Below are 19890 nucleotides of genomic sequence, written 5' to 3' on the forward strand. Positions count from 1 at the left end.
AACTCGTGACTTTGGTCAGGAACCTATTGAAACCAAAACGGGTGTCAGTGCATCACTGCACGCGAGTCCTGGGAAAGATGGTGGCATCTTACGAGGCCATTCCATTCGGCAGGTTCCATGCACGGACCTCCCAATGGGACCTACTGGACAAATGGTCCGGGATGCATCTACAAATGCATCGGTTGATCACCCTGTCCCCCAGGGCCAGGGTGTCTCTCCTGTGGTGGCTGCAGAGTGCTCACCTTCTAGATGGCCGCAGATTCAGCATTCAGGACTGGGTCCTGGTGACCATGGACGCGAGCCTCCGAGGTTGGGGTGCAGTCACACAAGGAAGGAACTTCCAGGGTCTTTGGTTAAGTCAGGAGACTTGTCTTCACATCAACATCCTGGAGCTAAGGGCCATATTCAACGCCCTTCGTCAAGCGTAGACTTTGCTTTGCAACTTACCAGTTCTGATCCAGTCCGACAACATCACCGCAGTAGCTCATGTAAACCGCCAGGGCGGTACAAGGAGCAGAGTGGCAATGGCAGAAGCCACAAGGATTCTGTGCTGGGCGGAAAACCATGTAAGCGCCCTATCAGCAGTGTTCATTCCGGGAGTGGACAACTGGGAAGCAGACTTCCTCAGCAGGCACGACCCGCATCCGGGAGAATGGGGACTTCATCAGGAAGTCTTCACACAGATTGCAAGCCAGTGGGAACTGCTCCAGATAGACATGATGGCGTCCTGCCTAAACAAAAAACTGCAAAGGTATTGCACCAGGTCAAGAGACCCTCAGGCGGTAGCGGTAGACGCACTGGTGACACCGTGGGTGTTCCACTCAGTATATGTGTTTCCTCCTCTTCCTCTCATCCCAAAGGTGTTGAGAATAATAAGAAAAGGAGGAGTTCGGACAATTCTCATTGTTTCAGATTGGCCACGAAGGGCCTGGTACCCGGAATTGCAGTAGATGCTCACAGAAGAACCGAGGCCTCTTCCTCTAAGACAGGACCTGTTGCAACAGGGGCCCTGTCTGTTCCAAGACTTACCGCGGCTGCGTTTGACGGCATGGCGGTTGAACGCCGGATCCTAGCGGAAAAGGGCATTCCGGATGAGGTCATTCCTACTCTGATAAAGGCTAGGAAGGACGTGACAGCTAAACATTATCACTGTATATGGTGTAAATATGTTGCTTGGTGTGAGGCCAGGAATGCTCCTACGGAAGAATTTCATCTGGACCGTTTCCTTCACTTTCTACAAACTGGAGTGAATTTGGGCCTAAAATTAGGCTCCATTAAGGTTCAGATTTTAGCATTATCCATTTTCTTTCAAAAAGAATTGGCTTCGCTTCCAGAAATACAAACTTTTGTAAAGGGAGTGTTTCATATTCAGACTCCTTTTGTATCTCCGGTGGCGCCTTGGGACCTTTAACCTGGTTTTGAGCTTCCTTAAGTCGCACTGGTTTGAACCACTTCAGACAGTAGAGTTAAAATATCTCACTTGGAAGGTGGTCATGTTGTTGGCCTTAGCTTCGGCTAAGCAAGTGTCAGAATTGGCGGCTTTGTCTCACAAAAGCCCCTATCTAGTTTTCCATATGGATAGGGCGGAATTGCGGACCCGTCCTCAATTCTTGCCTAAGGTGGTGTCATCCTTTCATATTAACCAACCTATTGTGGTGCCGGTGGCTACACGAGACTTGGAGGATTCCAAGCATCTGGATGTAGTCAGGGCTTTGAAAATTTACGTGGCCAGGACGGCCAAAGTCCGAAAAACTGAAGCACTGTTTATTCTGTATGCAGCCAACAAGGTTGGCGCTCCTGCTTCAAAGCAGACTATTGCTCGCTGGATCTGTACCACGATTCAGCAGTCGCATACGACGTCTGGATTGCCGTTACCTAAATCAGTCAAGGCCCATTCCACTAGGAAAGTGGGCTCTTCTTGGGCGGCTGCCCGAGGGGTCTCGGCACTACAGCTGTGCCGAGCAGCTACTTGGTCAGGGGCAAACACGTTTGCGAAATTCTACAAATTTGATACCCTGGCTGAGGAGGACCTCCTGTTTGCTCAATCGGTGCTGCATAGTCATCCGCACTCTCCCGTCCATTTGGGAGCTTTGGTATAATCCCCATGGTCCTTACAGAGTCCCCAGCATCCTCTAGGACGTAAGAGAAAATAAGATTTTAAACCTAACGGTGAATCTTTTTCTCGTAGTCCGTAGAGGATGCTGGGCGCCTGTCCCAAGTGCGGACTACTTCTGCAAGACTTGTATGTAGTTTTGCTTACATAAGGTTTATGTTATGATTGCTTTCAGTTTCCGACTGAAGCTATGTTGAATTTCATACTGTTAACTGGTTAGTTTATCACAAGTTATACGGTGTGGATGGTGTGGCTGGTATGAATCTTGCCCTTGGTTTAACAAAAATCCTTTCCTTGTACTGTCCGTCTCCTCTGGGCACAGTTTCTCTAACTGAGGTCTGAAGGAGGGGCATAGAGGGAGGAGCCAGTGCACACCCATATCCTAAAGTCTTTCTTAAAGTGCCCATGTCTCCTGCGGAGCCCGTCTATCCCCATGGTCCTTACGGAGTCCCCAGCATCCTCTACGGACCATGAGAAAAAGATTTACCGGTAGATTTAAAATCTTATTATTATTATTATTATTATTATACAGCAGGAGCAGCCTGTGTGTCCAATTATTATAATACAGGAGTAGCAGCCTGTGGTGTCCTATTATTAATATTATTATTATACAGGAGGAGCAGCCTGTGGTGTCCTGTATTTATTATTATACAGAGGGAGCAGCCTGTGGTGTCTTGTTGTTAATACTATAATACAGGAGGAGGAGCCTGTGGTGTCCTGTTGTTGTTGTTGTTATTATTATTATTATTATTATTATACAGCGGGAGCAGCCTGTGATGTCCTGTTATTATTATTATACAGGGGGAGATGCCTGTGGTGTCCTGTTGTTGTTGTTGTTGTTGTTGTTGTTATTATTATTATTATTATACAGGGGGAGCATCCTGTGGTGTACTGTTGTTGTTAATAATAATAATAATATTATTATTATACAGGAGGAGCAGCCTGTGGTGTCCAATTATTATAATACAGGAGAAGCACCCTTATTAGTAGTATTGGTATAATTATTATTATTATTATTATACAGGAGGAGCAGCCTGTGGTGTACTGTTATTATACAGTAAGAGCAGCCTGTGGTGTCCTGTTTGTTGTTGTTGTTGTTGTTGTTATTATTATTACACAAGGGGAGCAGCCGGAATTGTCTTGTTAGTATTTTTTTTTACAGAAGGAGCAGCCTGTGGTGTACTGTTGTTGTTGTTGTTGATGATGATAATGATAATAATAACATTATTATTATTATTATACAGGAGGAGCAGCCTGTGGTGTCCTGGTATTATTATTATTATTATTATTATTATTATTATTATACATAAGGAGCAGCCTGTGGTGTCCTATTATTATAATATAGGAGAAGCAGCCTGTGGTGTCCTACTATTATTATTATTATTATTATTATAGAGGCGGAGCAGCCTGTGGTGTTCTGTTATTATTATACAGGAGGAGCAGCCTGCTGTGTCTTGTTATTATTATTATTATTATTATTATACAGGAAGAGGAGCCTGTGGTGTCCTGTTGTTGTTGTTATTATTATTATTATTATTATTATTATTATACAAGCGGAGCAGCCGGTATTGTCCTGTTATTATTATTATACAGGAGGAGCAGCCTGTGGTGTCCTGTTTTTACTATTATTATTATTATTATTATTTTACTATTATACAGGAGGAGCAGCCTTTGGTGTCCTGTTGTTGTTGTTATTATTATACAGGTGGAGCAACCTGTGGTGTCCTATTATTATTATACAAGAGGAGCAGCCTGTGGTGGTCTGTTATTGTTATACAGTAGCAGCCTGTGGTGTCCTATTATTATTATACAGGAGGAGCAGCCTTTGGTGGTCTGTCATTGTTATACAGGAGCAGCCTGTGGTGTCCTGTTGTTATTATTATTATTATTATTATACAGGGGGAGCAGCCTGTTGTGTCTTATTATTATTATTATTATACTGGAGGAGCAGCATGTGGTGTCCTGTTGTTATTATGATACAGATGGAGCAGCCTGTGGTGTCCTGTTATTATTATTATTATTATTATTATTATACAGGAAGAGCAGCCTGTAGTGTCCTATTATTATACAGGAGGAGAAGCCTGTGGTGTCCTGTTTTTGTTGTTGTTGTTGTTGTTATTATTCAGGAGGAGCAACCTGTGGTGTTCTATTATTTTTATTATTATTATTATTATTATTATACAGGAGGAGGAGCCTGTGGTGTCTTATTATTTTTATTTTACAGAAGGAACAGCCTGTGGTGTCTTATTATTATTATTATTATTATTATTATTATTATACTACAGGGGAAGCAGCCTGTGGTCTCCAGTTATTATTTTTATACAGAAGGAGCAGCCTGTGATGTCCTGTCATTAATATTATTATACAGGAGGAGCAGTCTGTGGTGTCTTGTTATTATTAATATTATGCAGGAGGAGCAGCCTGTGGTGTCCTGTTGTTGTTGTTATTAATATTATACAGGGGGAGCAGCCTGTGGTGTCCTGTTATTATTATTATACAGGGGGAGCAGCCTGTGGTGTCCTGTTGTTATTATTATACAGGGGGAGCAGCCTGTGGTGTCCTGTTGTTATTATTATACAGGAGGAACAGCCTGTGGTGTAGGCTGTTTCATGAACTTATGGGAATCACTGACCAGGGCCCTTTGGCTGGGGACAAATAGACATACTAGTCGCTTAGTGTTACATATCTGACTATGTTAGTGTTCATGCTAGGCAGTTTTAGCAGGGCGCTGTGCCCTACCTGATTTTTTAAGGGCAAAACCTGCCCTGCCCTTTCTGCGGCGCCCTGCTAAAACTGCTGCCCGCTTCCTGCCCTCACAGCGTGTAAAGATGTCGTGCGCATGCGCGCGGCATCCATTCACGCTGAGAGCGCGCTTGGGGGAAGCCCAGCATCTCCGTAGGTGCTGGGCACGCCCCCAACATTGACGCCACCAGCCGCCCACACCCCCTTTTAGTGCACGCAATGACCCCGCCCCTATTTTGCATGGCCACGCCCCCATTTGCATGGCGCAAGCACGCTACTGCCCCTCTAGATTCGGCACCCTGTCCTGCCAGGATTCTAGAGTGAACACTACATGTTACATGTCTTCTCTGTGATGTATATAAAATCATATTTATTTCTAGGAACCCAAACTGTGAGGAACCAGAGTGTTTATTATATGTTACATGTTCTGTATTCTCACTGATCACTGAAGATGGACACGGGCAAAATTCAGAAGATGGAGAGGATAATAAATCTTTCCCTGGATATCATCTACCTGCTGACTGGGGAGGTGGGGATCTGGGAGTGTCACAGTGACATCACGTATATCTATAGTAATAATACAGGGACATGACTGGGGAGGTGAGGGGATCTGGGAGTGTATGTAGTGATATTTGTTTTCTCCCCCAATACACAGAAATACATAGTAGTGAGGAAGACATCCGGCCAGCATGAGATAACCAGCAGTTCCTCCCTTGTGTCAGGAGGACAAAGCAGGACCCAGAGCCCCATCCTAGTGCCTTCACCTCACTCACTGATACATGATATACACAATGACCAGAAGATCCTGGAACTCACCAACAAGATCATTCAGCTGCTGACTGGAGAGGTGACTGCTGGGAATGGGTCGTTATACAGTAACACCAGGGGATGTGTCCAGGTGATGACTGGAGAGGTGACTGCCGGGAATGGGGCATTATACAGTAACACCAGGGGACGTGTCTGGGTGATGACTGGAGAGGTGACTCCTGGGAATGGGGCATTATACAGTAACACCGGGGGATGTGTCTGGGTGATGACTGTAGAGGTGACTGCTGGGAATGGGACATTATACAGTATCACCAGGGGACGTGTCCAGGTGATGACTGGAGAGGTGACTGCTGGGAATGGGGCATTGTACAGTAACACCAGGGGACGTGTCTGGGTGATGACTGGAGAGGTGACTGCTGGTAATGGGACATTATACAGTAACACCAGGGGCTGTGTCTGGGTGATGACTGGAGAGGTGACTGCCGGGAATGGGACATTATACAGTAACACCAGGGGATGTGTCTGGGTGATGCCTGGAGAGGTGACTGCTTGGAATGGGACATTATACAGTAACACCAGGGGATGTGTCTGGGTGATGACTGGAGAGGTGACTGCTGGGAATGGGACATTATACAGTAACACCAGGGGATGTGTCTGGGTGATGACTGTATCACTGTGTGTGTGTCAGGTTCCTATAAGATGTCAGGATGTCACTGTCTATGTCTCCATGCAGGAGGCGGAGTATATAGAGGAACATAGGGGTCTGTACAAGGACGTGATGATGGAAAATCACCGGCCCCTCACATCACTGGGTAAGAGGAGACTGTCATGTATTGTACAGGGGAGAACAAGTTTGGGGGCCCCCTATATACACACATCATCTGATAATCATATATATACACTGTACTCAGTCACTGTGTATCTCCTACAGATGGACCCAGTAACAGAGATACTCCAGAGAGATGTCCCCGTCCTCTGTATTCCCAGGATTGTACAGAGGAGAATCACAGGATCCCACAGGAGGATCAGGTAGGTGGGATTTAGGGTCTCACCAATATACCAAAGTGACTGTCACTATATGATCTGTACAGTGATATTATACTGGTTACTCTCATTTAATACATTTTTTATTATTTTATTGTTATTTAGAGTGAAGATCTGATAGATATGAAGACAGAAGATACAGAGGGAGAAGAAGAGACATATGTGACTGATATGAAGGCAGAAGATATAGAGGGAGAAGAAGAGACGCATGTGACTGATATAAAGGCAGAAGATATAGAGGGAGAAGAAGAGACATATGTGACTGATATGAAGGCAGAAGATATAGAGGGAGAAGAAGAGACGTATGTGACTGATATGAAGGCAGAAGATATAGAGGGAGAAGAAGAGACGCATGTGACTGATATAAAGGCAGAAGATATAGAGGGAGAAGAAGAGACATATGTGACTGATATGAAGGCAGAAGATATAGAGGGAGAAGAAGAGACGTATGTGACTGATATAAAGGCAGAAGATATAGATGGAGAAGAAGAGACGTATGTGACTGATATGAAGGCAGAAGATATAGATGGAGAAGAAGAGATGTATGTGACTGATATGAAGACAGAAGATACAGAGGGAGAAGAAGAGACATATGTGACTGATATGAAGGCAGAAGATATAGAGGGAGAAGAAGAGACGCATGTGACTGATATAAAGGCAGAAGATATAGAGGGAGAAGAAGAGACGTATGTGACTGATATGAAGGCAGAAGATATAGAGGGAGAAGAAGAGACATATGTGACTGATATGAAGGCAGAAAATATAGAGGGAGAAGAAGAGACATATGTGACTGATATGAAGGCAGAAGATATAGAAGGAGAAGAAGAAACGTATGTGACTGATATAATGGCAGAATATATAGAGGGAGAAGAAGAGACGTATGTGACTGATATAAAGACAGAAGATACAGAGGGAGAAGAAGAGACGTATGTGACTGATATGAAAGCAGAAGATATAGAGGGAGAAGAAGAGACATATGTGACTGATATGAAGGCAGAAAATATAGAGGGAGAAGAAGAGACATATGTGACTGATATGAAGGCAGAAGATATAGAAGGAGAAGAAGAAACGTATGTGACTGATATAATGGCAGAATATATAGAGGGAGAAGAAGAGACGTATGTGACTGATATAAAGACAGAAGATACAGAGGGAGAAGAAGAGACGTATGTGACTGATATGAAAGCAGAAGATATAGAGGGAGAAGAAGAGACATATGTGACTGATATGAAGGCAGAAGATATAGAGAGAGAAGAAGAGACGTATGTGACTGATATAAAGGCAGAAGCTATAGATGGAGAAAAAGAGACATATGTGACTGATATGAATGCAGAAGATATAGAGGGAGAAGAAGAGACGTATGTGACTGATATAAAGGCAGAAGATATAGATGGAGAAGAAGAGACCTATGTGACTGATATAAAGGCAGAAGATATAGATGGAGAAGAAGAGATGTATGTGACTGATATGAAAGCAGAAGATATAGAGGGAGAAGAAGAGACATATGTGACTGATATGAAGGCAGAAAATATAGAGGGAGAAGAAGAGACGTATGTGACTGATATGAAGGCAGAAGATATAGAGAGAGAAGAAGAGACGTATGTGACTGATATAAAGGCAGAAGCTATAGATGGAGAAAAAGAGACATATGTGACTGATATGAATGCAGAAGATATAGAGGGAGAAGAAGAGACGTATGTGACTGATATAAAGGCAGAAGATATAGATGGAGAAGAAGAGACCTATGTGACTGATATAAAGGCAGAAGATATAGATGGAGAAGAAGAGATGTATGTGACTGATATGAAAGCAGAAGATATAGAGGGAGAAGAAGAGACATATGTGACTGATATGAAGGCAGAAAATATAGAGGGAGAAGAAGAGACGTATGTGACTGATATGAAGGCAGAAGATATAGAGAGAGAAGAAGAGACGTATGTGACTGATATAAAGGCAGAAGCTATAGATGGAGAAAAAGAGACATATGTGACTGATATGAAGGCAGAAAATATAGAGAGAGAAGAAGAGACGTATGTGACTGATATGAAGGCAGAAGATATAGAGAGAGAAGAAGAGACGTATGTGACTGATATGAAGGCAGAAGATATAGAGGGAGAAGAAGAGACGTATGTGACTGATATAAAGGCAGAAGCTATAGATGGAGAAAAAGAGACATATGTGACTGATATGAAGGCAGAAGATATAGAGGGAGAAGAAGAGACGTATGTGACTGATATAAAGGCAGAAGATATAGAGGGAGAAGAAGAGACGTATGTGACTGATATAAAGAAAGAAGATATAGAGGGAGAAGAAGAGACGTATGTGACTGATATGAAGGCAGAAGATATAGAGGGAGAAGAGGAGACGTATGTGACTGATATGAAGGCAGAAGATATAGAGGGAGAAGAAGAGACGTATGTGACTGATATGAAGGCAGAAGATATAGAGGGAGAAGAAGAGACGTATGTGACTGATATGAAGGCAGAAGATATAGAGGGAGAAGAAGAGACGTATGTGAAGGGTGATCAGCAGTGTAAGGCGGAGACAATCCCTACAGATACCAGCACACGTAAGTAATAAACATGAGTTGAAATGTTCTGGGTTAATTAGCTTGGTAGATGGGTGTATTGGTGCAGTGTCTAGATGCTTAATCAGGATCCAAACACAGCTTCTTGCAGGTATAGCCCAACCTTCAGCCTGGCTTGGCTTCCCAGCCTACTCACATTGAAGGCTCACCGGTCTGGCTTCTTCACAGCAACAGAAGTTCAGTCACAGGATTTGGTGGTCTTCCCTGTCTCCTGTAGGTTTAGACACTGACCTCCTGTCTCCCAGTGGCTTCCTAGCACACTGACCCCTATGACTGCCACCGCAGCCTGACTGGCTTTCCCAACCACACTTGGGCTGGATACACAGGTCGTAGCCTGTCCTGAGTGGTGCAATCTTCCAGGTTGACTCCACTCTGCAGCCATTAGGTGTGCTCACACCAACCTTTCTTACTCCTGCCCTACACAGAATCCATGTGTCACTAATGCAAATTACCTCCATACTGCCACTATATACACTAGCGTGCAAAAGTCTTCGTGGGACTTAGAGGGGGGACCGAACTAACCTCCCGAGGGTTAATGGTTCGTAATCCGAGCTGACAGGACACTGAGCTCCTAAAGCGCTGATCACACATCGTTAGTATGTATGCCCACGCCAGCAGCTAGCCGCCACACTCTAACAGATGCCGAAGTACAAAGTGTGGTTAGCGGGTCCCCGGTGCAGTTTGGCAGCATGTCGCACGGCGGTCATGGGCCACGAGCTGCGGTGCCCGCCGCGGACAGAACTGTCTCTCCTCCGCAGTGCTCCCTGTCAGACAAGGCTTTTGTGTGTACTGTCATGTTTTCACTTTGTATAACGGAGCCAGCATAAATAAATCAAATCACATTGACCGCACGCCATTGCAAGGGGCGGGGCTTCACGGAGCGGGACCAGAGGCGGTAAGATGCCATTTCCTGCTGCTGCGGATCAAGGGTGCATGTACGCTGCTCCTCCGGTTTACGGCACCCACACGTTCTGACCCTCGCCGTGGTCTTTTTCAAGGTCAGCCTTTAAGAACTAAAGGCTGACCTTGAAAAAGACCCCAGCGAGTGTCGGAACGCGTGGGTGCCGTAAACGGGGGACCTGGACGATTGCTGTGGTGGACGCTTGCGGGAGACCTGGAGCTGCAGACTAGGACTTTCTCTTCCGGATTCATGCTTTTAAGAACTACACTTTGCCAGTTCTACACCATCAACTGGTAATTATTCTCCCCAGCAGTAGATCCAGGACGCCCCTTCAGATCATACACTGTATATGCTGTTTCCCGACTTGGAACTATATCACTTTTTTATGCGTGCTTGAGAACTTTTAAACTAGTTCTCTTATTACATTGGTAATTGCATTCATTCCCCATTCCAGTGGCATTCCATTGGATTCTCATTTTATACATGTTATATGTCATTGTGATTTTATCTTGTTTTATTAAATTGAATGTTTTAAAAAAAAAATGGTATTACACTATGATACTTTCTCTTTCCTCCGATCTGCATGACATTTGGAGTGAGGGAAGAAGATAAGGAATCCATAATTAAAAGATTAAGTATTCATTAATTATCCATTCTAAGCGCTGGTGGAAATTGTTGTTTTCTCTTTGTATCACAGTATAAAGGAATTGTGTAGGATAAATGGCCGCACTACTGCTATGGCTATTTCGGCATGCAGAGCTCTGTGGTTACGTCAATGGTCAGCGGACGCTTATTCCAGAAAGGGGATAGAAAATCTTCCCTTTACAGGTGATGCCTTGTTTGCGGACAAATTAAATAAATTGATCTCCCAGGCAACGGCGGGCAAGTCATCCTATCTGCCATCGGCTGCGCCGCCTAGTAGACGTTCTTACCCTCCTTGCAGTCATTTCGTGCGGCGAGGTTCAGAGGCAGGGGCCGGGTTGCCTCCACCACTCCGAGAGGATCTCGTGGTAAGTTCCGTAAACCTGCAGCTGCTGCCTCCCTGGACCAGACCACCGGATCCCCTGCCGCTAAGCCTTCCGCGTGACTGTTGGCCCCAGCAGCAAGGCGAGTTTCAGGTAGTTGCTCGCCTTCAACACTTCGCCCACGTGTGGGCGATGTCCTGCTGGGATCCTTGGGTGAAGGACCTCATTTCCCAAGGATACCGGCTGGAATTTCAAACACTTCCTCCTCACAGATATTTCAAATCGGGCTTACCAGTTTTACACGCAGCTTAAGTTACCTTGCAAGAGGCTATTCAAAAACTTTTGCGGACAAGGGGTGGTGGTTCCTGTACCTCCTCCTTTACACAACAGGGGTTTTTACTCCAGTCTTGTCGTTCCAAAACAGGACGGTTTGGTGCGACCCATCTTAAACCTGAAGTCTCTAAACCCGTTTCTGCCAGTGTTCAAAATCAAGATGGAATCCCTGTGGGCAGTGGTCTCCAGTCTGGAAGAGGGGGAATTCCTGGTATCCCTAGAAGTCAAGGATGCTTACCTACACATTCTCATGTGGCTCCCTCATCAGGCTTTCCTCAGGCTCGCAGTATTGGACGACTATTTCTAGTTTCAGGCCTTACCCTTTGGCCTGTCCACTGCTCCGAGGGTCTACACCAAAGTCATGGCGGAGATGATGCTGCAACTGCGCATGATGGGAGTCAACATAGTCCCCTACTGGGACGATCTCCTGATAAAGGCTATGTCCAAGGAGCGTCTACTGCACAGCATCGATCTGACAACTCGCCTGCTTACGGATCATGGGTGGATCCTGAACTTCCAGAAATCTCACCTGGACCCGACCCAACATCTTCAGTTCTTAGGAATGATACTGGATACGGTGTCTCAAAAGGTGGCTATCCAGGCTATGGTCTGCTCAGTGCTCCGTCCTCGCGAGGTGTCCATCCATTTCTGCATACGCTTGTTGGCCAGGATGCTGTTTACGAGGCAATCAAATATGGCAGATTTCATGCCTAACCATTTCAGCTGGATCTACTGGACAGATGGTCGTGGTCTCGCTTTCACATGCACCAGGAAGTGACCTTATCTCCGAAAGCCCGGATTTCTCTATTATGGTGGCTGCAAGTTCCTCACCTGATCGAAGGCAGGAGTTTCAATATCCACTCGTGGATTCTACTTACAACGGATGCCAGCCTCCAGGGTTGCGGGGGGCTGTGACCCAAGGGACCCAGTTCCAGGGGATATGGTCAGTTCAGGAATTGGCTCTGCCAATAAATGTCCTGGAACTCAGGGCGATTTACAATGTTCTGCTGCAAGCTTCCCATCTCCTGAGGGATTGGCCGATCCATGTTCAATCGGACAACGCCGCGGTGGTGGCATACATAAACCGACAAGGGGGAACAAGAAGCAGTGCAGCGATGCAATTAGTGTCAAAAGTCCTCCTCTGGGCGGATGCTAATGCAAGGCCCATCTCCGCCATATTAATTCCAGAGGACAGCTGTAAAGCGAACTTACTCAGCAGACACGACCTCCATCTGGAGGAATGGGGCCTACATCCCCAGGTGTTTCAACAGTTAATTCACCAGTGGCGCTGTCTGCAGATAGATCTGATGGCTTCTCATCTCAACAAGAAGCTAGGCCATTACTGTTCCAGAACGAGGGATCTGCAGGCTGCTGCAGTGGACATGCTGATGACATGCCGTGGACGTACAAGTTTGTGTACCTGTTCCCTCCTCTACCGCTAATCCCAAGGGTTCTAAAAAGACTAAGAAGGGAAAGCGTTCAAGCAATTCTAATTGCCCCGGATTGGCCTCGACGGGCGTGGTACTCGGACCTCCTAACCATGGCTCTGTAGGATCCCTGGCCTCTACCGCTCCAGAAGGATCTTCTTCAACAAGGTCCGTTCGTCTATTCAGACTTACAGCGGCTACGTTTGACGGCTTGGAAGTTAAGAGGGAGATTCAAGCAAGAAAAGGTCTATCCCCCCCCCCCCCAGGTTATTTCAATCATGGTCCAAGCCCGGAAGATGGTGACGTCGAAACATTATCATCGTATCTGGAAGAAGTATGTTTCCTGGTGTGAAAGTAGAAAAGTGTCTCCCGTGGAATTAACGATTGGTCGTTTTATACTTTTCCTACAAGCGGGAGTGGATATGGACCTACGCTTAGGCTTCATCAAAGTCCAGATTTCTGCGCTCTCTATTTTCTTCCAGAAACAACTTGCCATGTTGCTGAAAGAACAAGCTTTCATAAAAGTAATTCTTCATATGCAACTGTGTGGTTGTCCTTTCTCCAATCGGACTGGTTTGCACCCTTACATGGGGTGGAGTTGAAATTTCTCACCTGGACAACTGTGATGTTACTAGCATTGGCGTCTGCAAGACGTGTCTCTGGGCCCTTATTTTATTTTTCATGAAGACAGGGCGGAACTCAGGATCCATCCTCAGTTTTTGCCTGAAGTAGTTTCTGCTTTTCATGTCAATTAACCCGTTGCGGTTCTGGTGTTGTCTGATGTTTCTGATGGCCCAGTGTCCTTGGATGTGGTCAGGGCTCTGAAGATTTATGTTAAAAGGACTGCTCGTCATTGGAAATCTGATTCACTGTTTGTCCTTTATGATGCCACCAAGATTGGTTGACCAGCTTCTAAGCAATCTATTGCTTGTTGGCTCAGGTTGACCATTCAATAAGCTTATACTTCGGTGGCTCTGCCTTTGCCAACGTCTGTTCAGGCCCACTCGACTAGACCTGTGGGCTCTTCTTGGGCGGCTGCCCGGGGTGTCTCGGCCTTACAGTTGTGCCGAGCTTCTACTTGGTCTGGTTCGAACACTTTTGTGAAATTCTATCGGTTCGACAACTTTGCCAAGGATGACCTTCAGTTTGGTCAGGCGGTTTTACAGGGGTCTCAGCACTCTCTCACCCGGTTGGGAGCTCTGGGACTTCCCCCTGGTAATAAAGTACAGATCCCCAGGATCCACTAGAACGTACTGTAAGAGAAAATAGGAATTTAATACCTACTGTTAATTCCTTTTCTTGTAGTCCGTAGTGGACACTGGGCGCCCGCCTCAATGCTTCGATTCCTGCTTACCTGGTGTAAGTGTTTGGTTGTCCCACCGTTGCGGTCCCATTAGGTTGTTGGGCTAGCTTTGCTATCCTGGTTAGGTTGATGTTGCTATCCTATGTTCTGGTTAGCGCCCTCCTTTCGGTTATGGTTGTGTATTGGCCTCACCGCTGTTGTACCTGCTATCTTCTCTCATAGTTTGTCTGTCTCCTCTGGTACAGTTTCCTAGACTGAGAGTGGTAGGAGGGGCATAGAGGGGAGGAGCCAGCACACACATACACACTCGAAAGGTTTTAAGGTACCAGGCTTCAGTGGACCCGATCTATACCCCATGGCACTAAAGTACAGATCCCCAGTATCCACTACAGATTATGAGAAATGGAATTACCGGTAGGTATTAAGGGGGTCATTACGAGTTGTTCGCTCGCTAGCAGATTTTTGCTGCCATGCAAACGCTATGCCGCCGCCCACAGGGAGTGTTTATTAGCTTAGCAGAAGTGTGAACGTTTGCATCGCAGAACGGCTACAAAAACATTTTGTGCAGTTTTAGTGCAGCTCAAAACCTACTCAGCACTTACGATCACTTCAGACCATTCAGTTCCAGATTTGTCGTCACAAACACGCCCTGCGTTCTCCCAGCCATGCCTGCATTTTTCCTGGCACGCCTGCATTTTTCCAAACACTCCCTGAAAACGGTCAGTTGACACCCAGAAACGCCCACTTCATGTCAATCACTCTGCGACAGCCATTGCGAATGAAATGCATCGCTAGACCCTGTTTGAAACAACATCGTTCGTAGGAATAGTACGTCGCGCGTGCGCATTGTGCTGCATGCTTATAAGTGTCGTTTTTTAGGCTCATCACTGTGCAGCGAACAAATGCAGCTAGCGATCAACTCGGAATAGCCCCTAAATTCCTATTTTTCACACTACATAATGGAAACTAAAATGAAAAAGATATAAAATATTCAAATAATAAAGATATATTTTGTATAAAAAATATTATTGAATAAAATGAATCAACATACATTCCAGATTTATTAATGACCAGCTATAAATTACGTACTTTAGCATATCAATAAACTCTTGGGACTGGGATGATGATGGCATACGCTTGTGTTTACAATTAATAGGTTAAATTAAGTATAGTACATTTGACGTAAAGTCCTAAAATCTCATTTTAATCATAATGATTTTAAGGAGCAATCAAAGGTGATATTCAATAAGTTACAACAATTATATACATACACACACACACAGGAAGGAACCCATTTCCCCTGGGCAGAGCATACTGACATCACTAGCACTCCATCTTGTGCAGCAGCAGGACGCCAGAATGTGAACAGGACAATAAGTAGTATTAGGTTTTACGAGCTACAGATGGAGCTTTCCGACTAGAGGAGGGGGAGAGCTGTGAGTGACCCTGCCTGGGTGTCTTAGTCCAGTGTAACCGGTTATCTAATGAGAGTATTCGGGTCTAGAGAGAGAGAGACACACACACAGAGTCCTCCTGAGTCCTGTCCCAGTGTGTAAGTAGTACAGAGGCTACTGCTATTATGGTATGTGACAAGATAAAACGTAGGTTATGGTAGACTTACCTAGATAACCGCCTTTCTATGAAGTCCACAGGATCTACCTTGGAATATGATGAAGTGACAGCAGATTGGGCACCAAACGGTTCAGCATTTCAGACTCCCAGGATGCATTGAGCCAGCCCCCTTGATCCCCACCTCAGGCAATTCAGTTGATTCCAAAGCTCAAGGCAGGAGCAGTGTTAATCGAGAGGGAGACCCATTCAGGCGAGAAACACGCACATTTCCATACCAAAGGAAAGGAAGAAGTTAGTAAGCTTACAGATTCTCAAATCAGATGCATCAGGGTGGGATCCCTGTAGACACTGTGGACTTCAGAGAAAGGAGGTAATCTAGGTAAGTCTACCATAACCTACGTTTTCACAGGGTCCACAATGATACACAGGATCTACCTTGGGACCTCCCAAAGAAGTACTAAGGGAGAGGATGCTCCTGATTGGACAGGAGAATTCTTCACCCAAATTCAGCATCCTGAGGGGAAAATGTGTCAAAGGCATAATGTCTAATGAATGTGTTAATGCAGAGGTTCTCAAACGCGGTCCTCAAGGCACCCCAACGGTCCAGGTTTTAAGCTTGTCCATGCTTGGCCACATGTGACTTAATTAGCATCTCAGTCAATTTGATTTAACCATCTGTGCTGAGCAATGGATATAACTAAAACCTGGACCGTTGGGGTGCCTTGAGGACTGCATTTGAGAACCATTCTTGGCCACAGGTGACGTAATTAGCACCTCAGTCAATTTGATATAACCATCTGTGCTGAGGCATGGATATACCTAAAACCTGGACTGTTGGGGTGCCTTGAGGACTGCATTTGAGAACCTCTGTGTTAATGGATGACCATGTGGCTGCCTTACAGATCTGTTCAGCTGAAGCACCTCAATAGGCTGCCCAAGAAGGACCTCCCTTGCGGGTAGAGTGGGCAGAGACATTATCCGGAATCGGGAGATCAGCTTGGAAGTATGCTTCTGATATTGTCATCTGAAGCCATCTCGCCAGTGTTTCCTTATTGCCAGGCCATCCTCTCGTGAAATCCATAGAGGACGAAGAGAGTGTCTGTCCTTCTGATGGCACTGGTATGATCCACATAGATCCTTAGAGCAGGAACTACGTCCAATGATGCATCTACCGCAGAGAGGTCTGGTCCCTGAAAAGTCAGAACTACTATTTCTTCATTAAGATGGAACTTAGAGACCACCTTAGGAAGATATCCAGATGTGGTTCTAAGAACTGCTCTATCTGGATATAATACCAGATAAGGAGGATGACACATCAGTGCTCCTTCATCTGATACTCTTCTAGCAGAAGACATTGCCAGAAGAAACAGCACCTTGGCTGTTAACCATTTGAAATCCACTCGAGACAGTGGCTCAAATTGAGCAACCTGAAGAGCCCTGAGAACTAAGCCTAGGTCCCAGGGAGCTGTTGGAGGAACAAAACGAGGTTGAATGTAAAGCAATCCTTGGCAGAATGTGCGAACATCCTGTAGGTGTTATGATTCCTGTACTCCAGACCGGAGGAGATCTTATGGCAGAGGTCTGAGTACAGGGAAAATAAGCTGGTTGTGGGAGCAGGAGAGCCTAGTAACCCCTGGCACCCTAACTCCGTTGTCTCGCCCGTGTTATCAGAAATCCCCTGCGAGACTATGGTTGCTTGAGCCCATGGCAGCCGCGTTCGAAGGGCGGATTATGTCTGCCCAACCCCGATGCCCCCGCAGGTCTTAAAGGGAGACAAGGGGAAGTCCGAGACAGGGTGATAACAAGGGGCCCTCTGACTAAGCAACCAGGCCAGGGGTTACAAGCTAACTAACTTAAACCAAAGGTATGTGCGGACTAGCCGCCAGGGAAAAGGACAACCAAAGATCCCCTGATCCGTTACTCCTATCCAGCACCGCTGGATACCAGAGTGGATCTGTGGGAGCGGAATCCTCCGCAAAAGCTCCAGAACACAAGTAAACTAAATAATAAACAGTAAGCGGACAAGCCGCAACACACGGCTGAGCCGCGACTCACGAACACCACAAGATGTTAAAGGTGCTCGGTCAGACTCCAGGAACAGATGACAAACTTCCGAGTACAGGATCTCTGAGGACAGGAACAACCGGATTGAGCAGGACTGGAAACTCTCTGTAGCAGACACAGGCAAACAGGAAGCTATCACCGGCGTCTGTAAGGAGTCCTGAGGGTGCCTTTATTCAGGAACCCTCCAATCAAAATCCAGACAGGGTAATCAACTGAAATGCCGTGCAGCTTGCATGCTGCACGGCCAGCACACCATGAGGTAATCAGGACAGACCCAGCAACGGGGAACGCGGCTGAACGTGGCGTCCCCGTTGCTAAGGTCAGAGCGGCTCCGTGCGCCCGGCGTCTAGCGTTGCCAGGGAGCCGGCGGCTGTACGCGCACGGCGTCCCTGGTTGCTAGGCGCCGGGCCGCACCGACGAGCGGACCCCGGCGCCTAACAGTACCCCCCCCTTGAGGAGGGGTCAAGGAACCCCTAAAGCCGGGTTTCTGAGGAAATTCTCGAAAAAATGCCCTTTTGAGCCTCGGGGCATGAAGATCCTCATCCAGGACCCAAGACCTTTCCTCTGGCCCATAACCTCTCCAATGTACCAAAAAATAAAGCCGACCCCGGGACAACTTGGAATCGAGAACCTTCTCCACCAAGAACTCCTGCTGACCCTGTACATTTATTGGTGATCTCCCCTGAGATATTTTACGAGGAAATCTACTGGACGAAACATATGGTTTCAGTAATGAGCAATGGAAGGTATTTCCGATCCGTAAAGTTTTTGGTAAACGTAACCGGAAAGCAACTGGATTGACTTTTTTGATAATGAGAAATGGTCCAATAAATCTAGGACCCAATCTGGCTGAGGTTTGTCGAAGTTTAATGTTGCGAGTCGACAACCACACCCTGTCTCCTACTTTAAAAGTGCACGGCCGCCGGAGCCTGTCAGAAAATCTTTTTTCCCGGAATGCTGCTTTTCTGAGAGCCAAGTGCACTTTTTTCCAAATAAGTTTAAGATGAGAGGTCAGGGCCAGAGAGGAGACAGAGGAATGTTGAAAAAATGAATTAGCTCTGGGGTGAAAACCAAAAACTGCAAAAAATGGAGACACATTGGTGGAGGAATGACAGGCATTATTATAAGCAAACTCCGCCAATGGAAGAAACTCAGACCAGTCATTTTGGAGTTTGGCCGAGTACAAACGCAAATATTGTTTTAGAGATTGGTTAACTCGCTCAGTCTGCCCATTGGATTGGGGATGATAACCGGACGTTAAAGATAATTTCATCTTTAACGAAGCACAAAAAGACTTCCAAAATTGTGCAATGAATTGTGGACCCCTATCAGAAACAATATCAGTGGGTAAGCCATGGAGTCTGAAAACATGGCGGAGGAACAAGACTGCCAATCCCTGGGCAGATGGCAATCGGGGAAGAGCAATGAAATGGGCCATTTTGCTAAAACGGTCCACTACCACCCATATGACTCGGCATCCGGCTGACAGAGGGAGGTCCACCACAAAATCCATGGAGATATGCGACCATGGCCTAAGGGGAACATTCAAGGGCATAAGTTGACCTATAGGCAAAGAACGGGGAACTTTATGCTGTGCACAGACCTGACAAGAAAAAACAAACTCTTTAATGTCTTTGGAAAGACCAGGCCACCATACTGAGCGGGAGACTAATTCCAAAGTCTTAGCGATTCCCGGATGCCCGGCAACCTTGCTATCATGAAACTCCGCCAAAACAGTAGCTCTCAAAAACTCAGGGACAAAAAGACGACCAGCAGGAGTATTTCCAGGAGCTTGATGTTGAAGCAGCTTTAACTGGGTAAATACATCCTGTGTGAGGCCTGCCCGAATGACTGAAGACGGAAGTATGGGAGTAACAGGACTATTGTCTTGAACTGGAAGAAAACTGCGTGACAGGGCATCTGCCTTAGTATTCTTGGAACCTGGCCTGAAGGTGATAATGAATTTGAAACGAGTAAAAAATAAAGCCCAACGAGCCTGCCGGGCATTCAGTCGTTTAGCAGATTCAATGTATTGAAGATTTTTGTGATCAGTCAAAACTGAAATGGTATG

General features: G+C 46.0%; 2 protein-coding genes across 2 annotated transcripts in view; one reads left to right on the plus strand and one right to left on the minus strand.

Moving 5' to 3' along the window:
* The window catches only part of LOC135056555 (uncharacterized), a 637874-nt gene that overhangs the window by 484595 nt on the left and 133389 nt on the right, over positions 1-19890 (minus strand). The window lies entirely within an intron of this gene.
* The window catches only part of LOC135057891 (uncharacterized), a 124357-nt gene that overhangs the window by 93006 nt on the left and 11461 nt on the right, over positions 1-19890 (plus strand). The window contains exons 11-14 of the mRNA XM_063963609.1: positions 5511-5702; positions 6357-6435; positions 6555-6652; positions 6773-9236. Of these exons, the coding sequence (XP_063819679.1) occupies positions 5511-5702; positions 6357-6435; positions 6555-6652; positions 6773-9236 (2833 nt within the window). The remainder of the gene's footprint in view (positions 1-5510; positions 5703-6356; positions 6436-6554; positions 6653-6772; positions 9237-19890) is intronic.

This window comes from Pseudophryne corroboree, chromosome 3, assembly GCF_028390025.1.
Source record: "Pseudophryne corroboree isolate aPseCor3 chromosome 3, aPseCor3.hap2, whole genome shotgun sequence".
Classification (NCBI taxonomy): Eukaryota; Metazoa; Chordata; class Amphibia; order Anura; family Myobatrachidae; genus Pseudophryne; species Pseudophryne corroboree.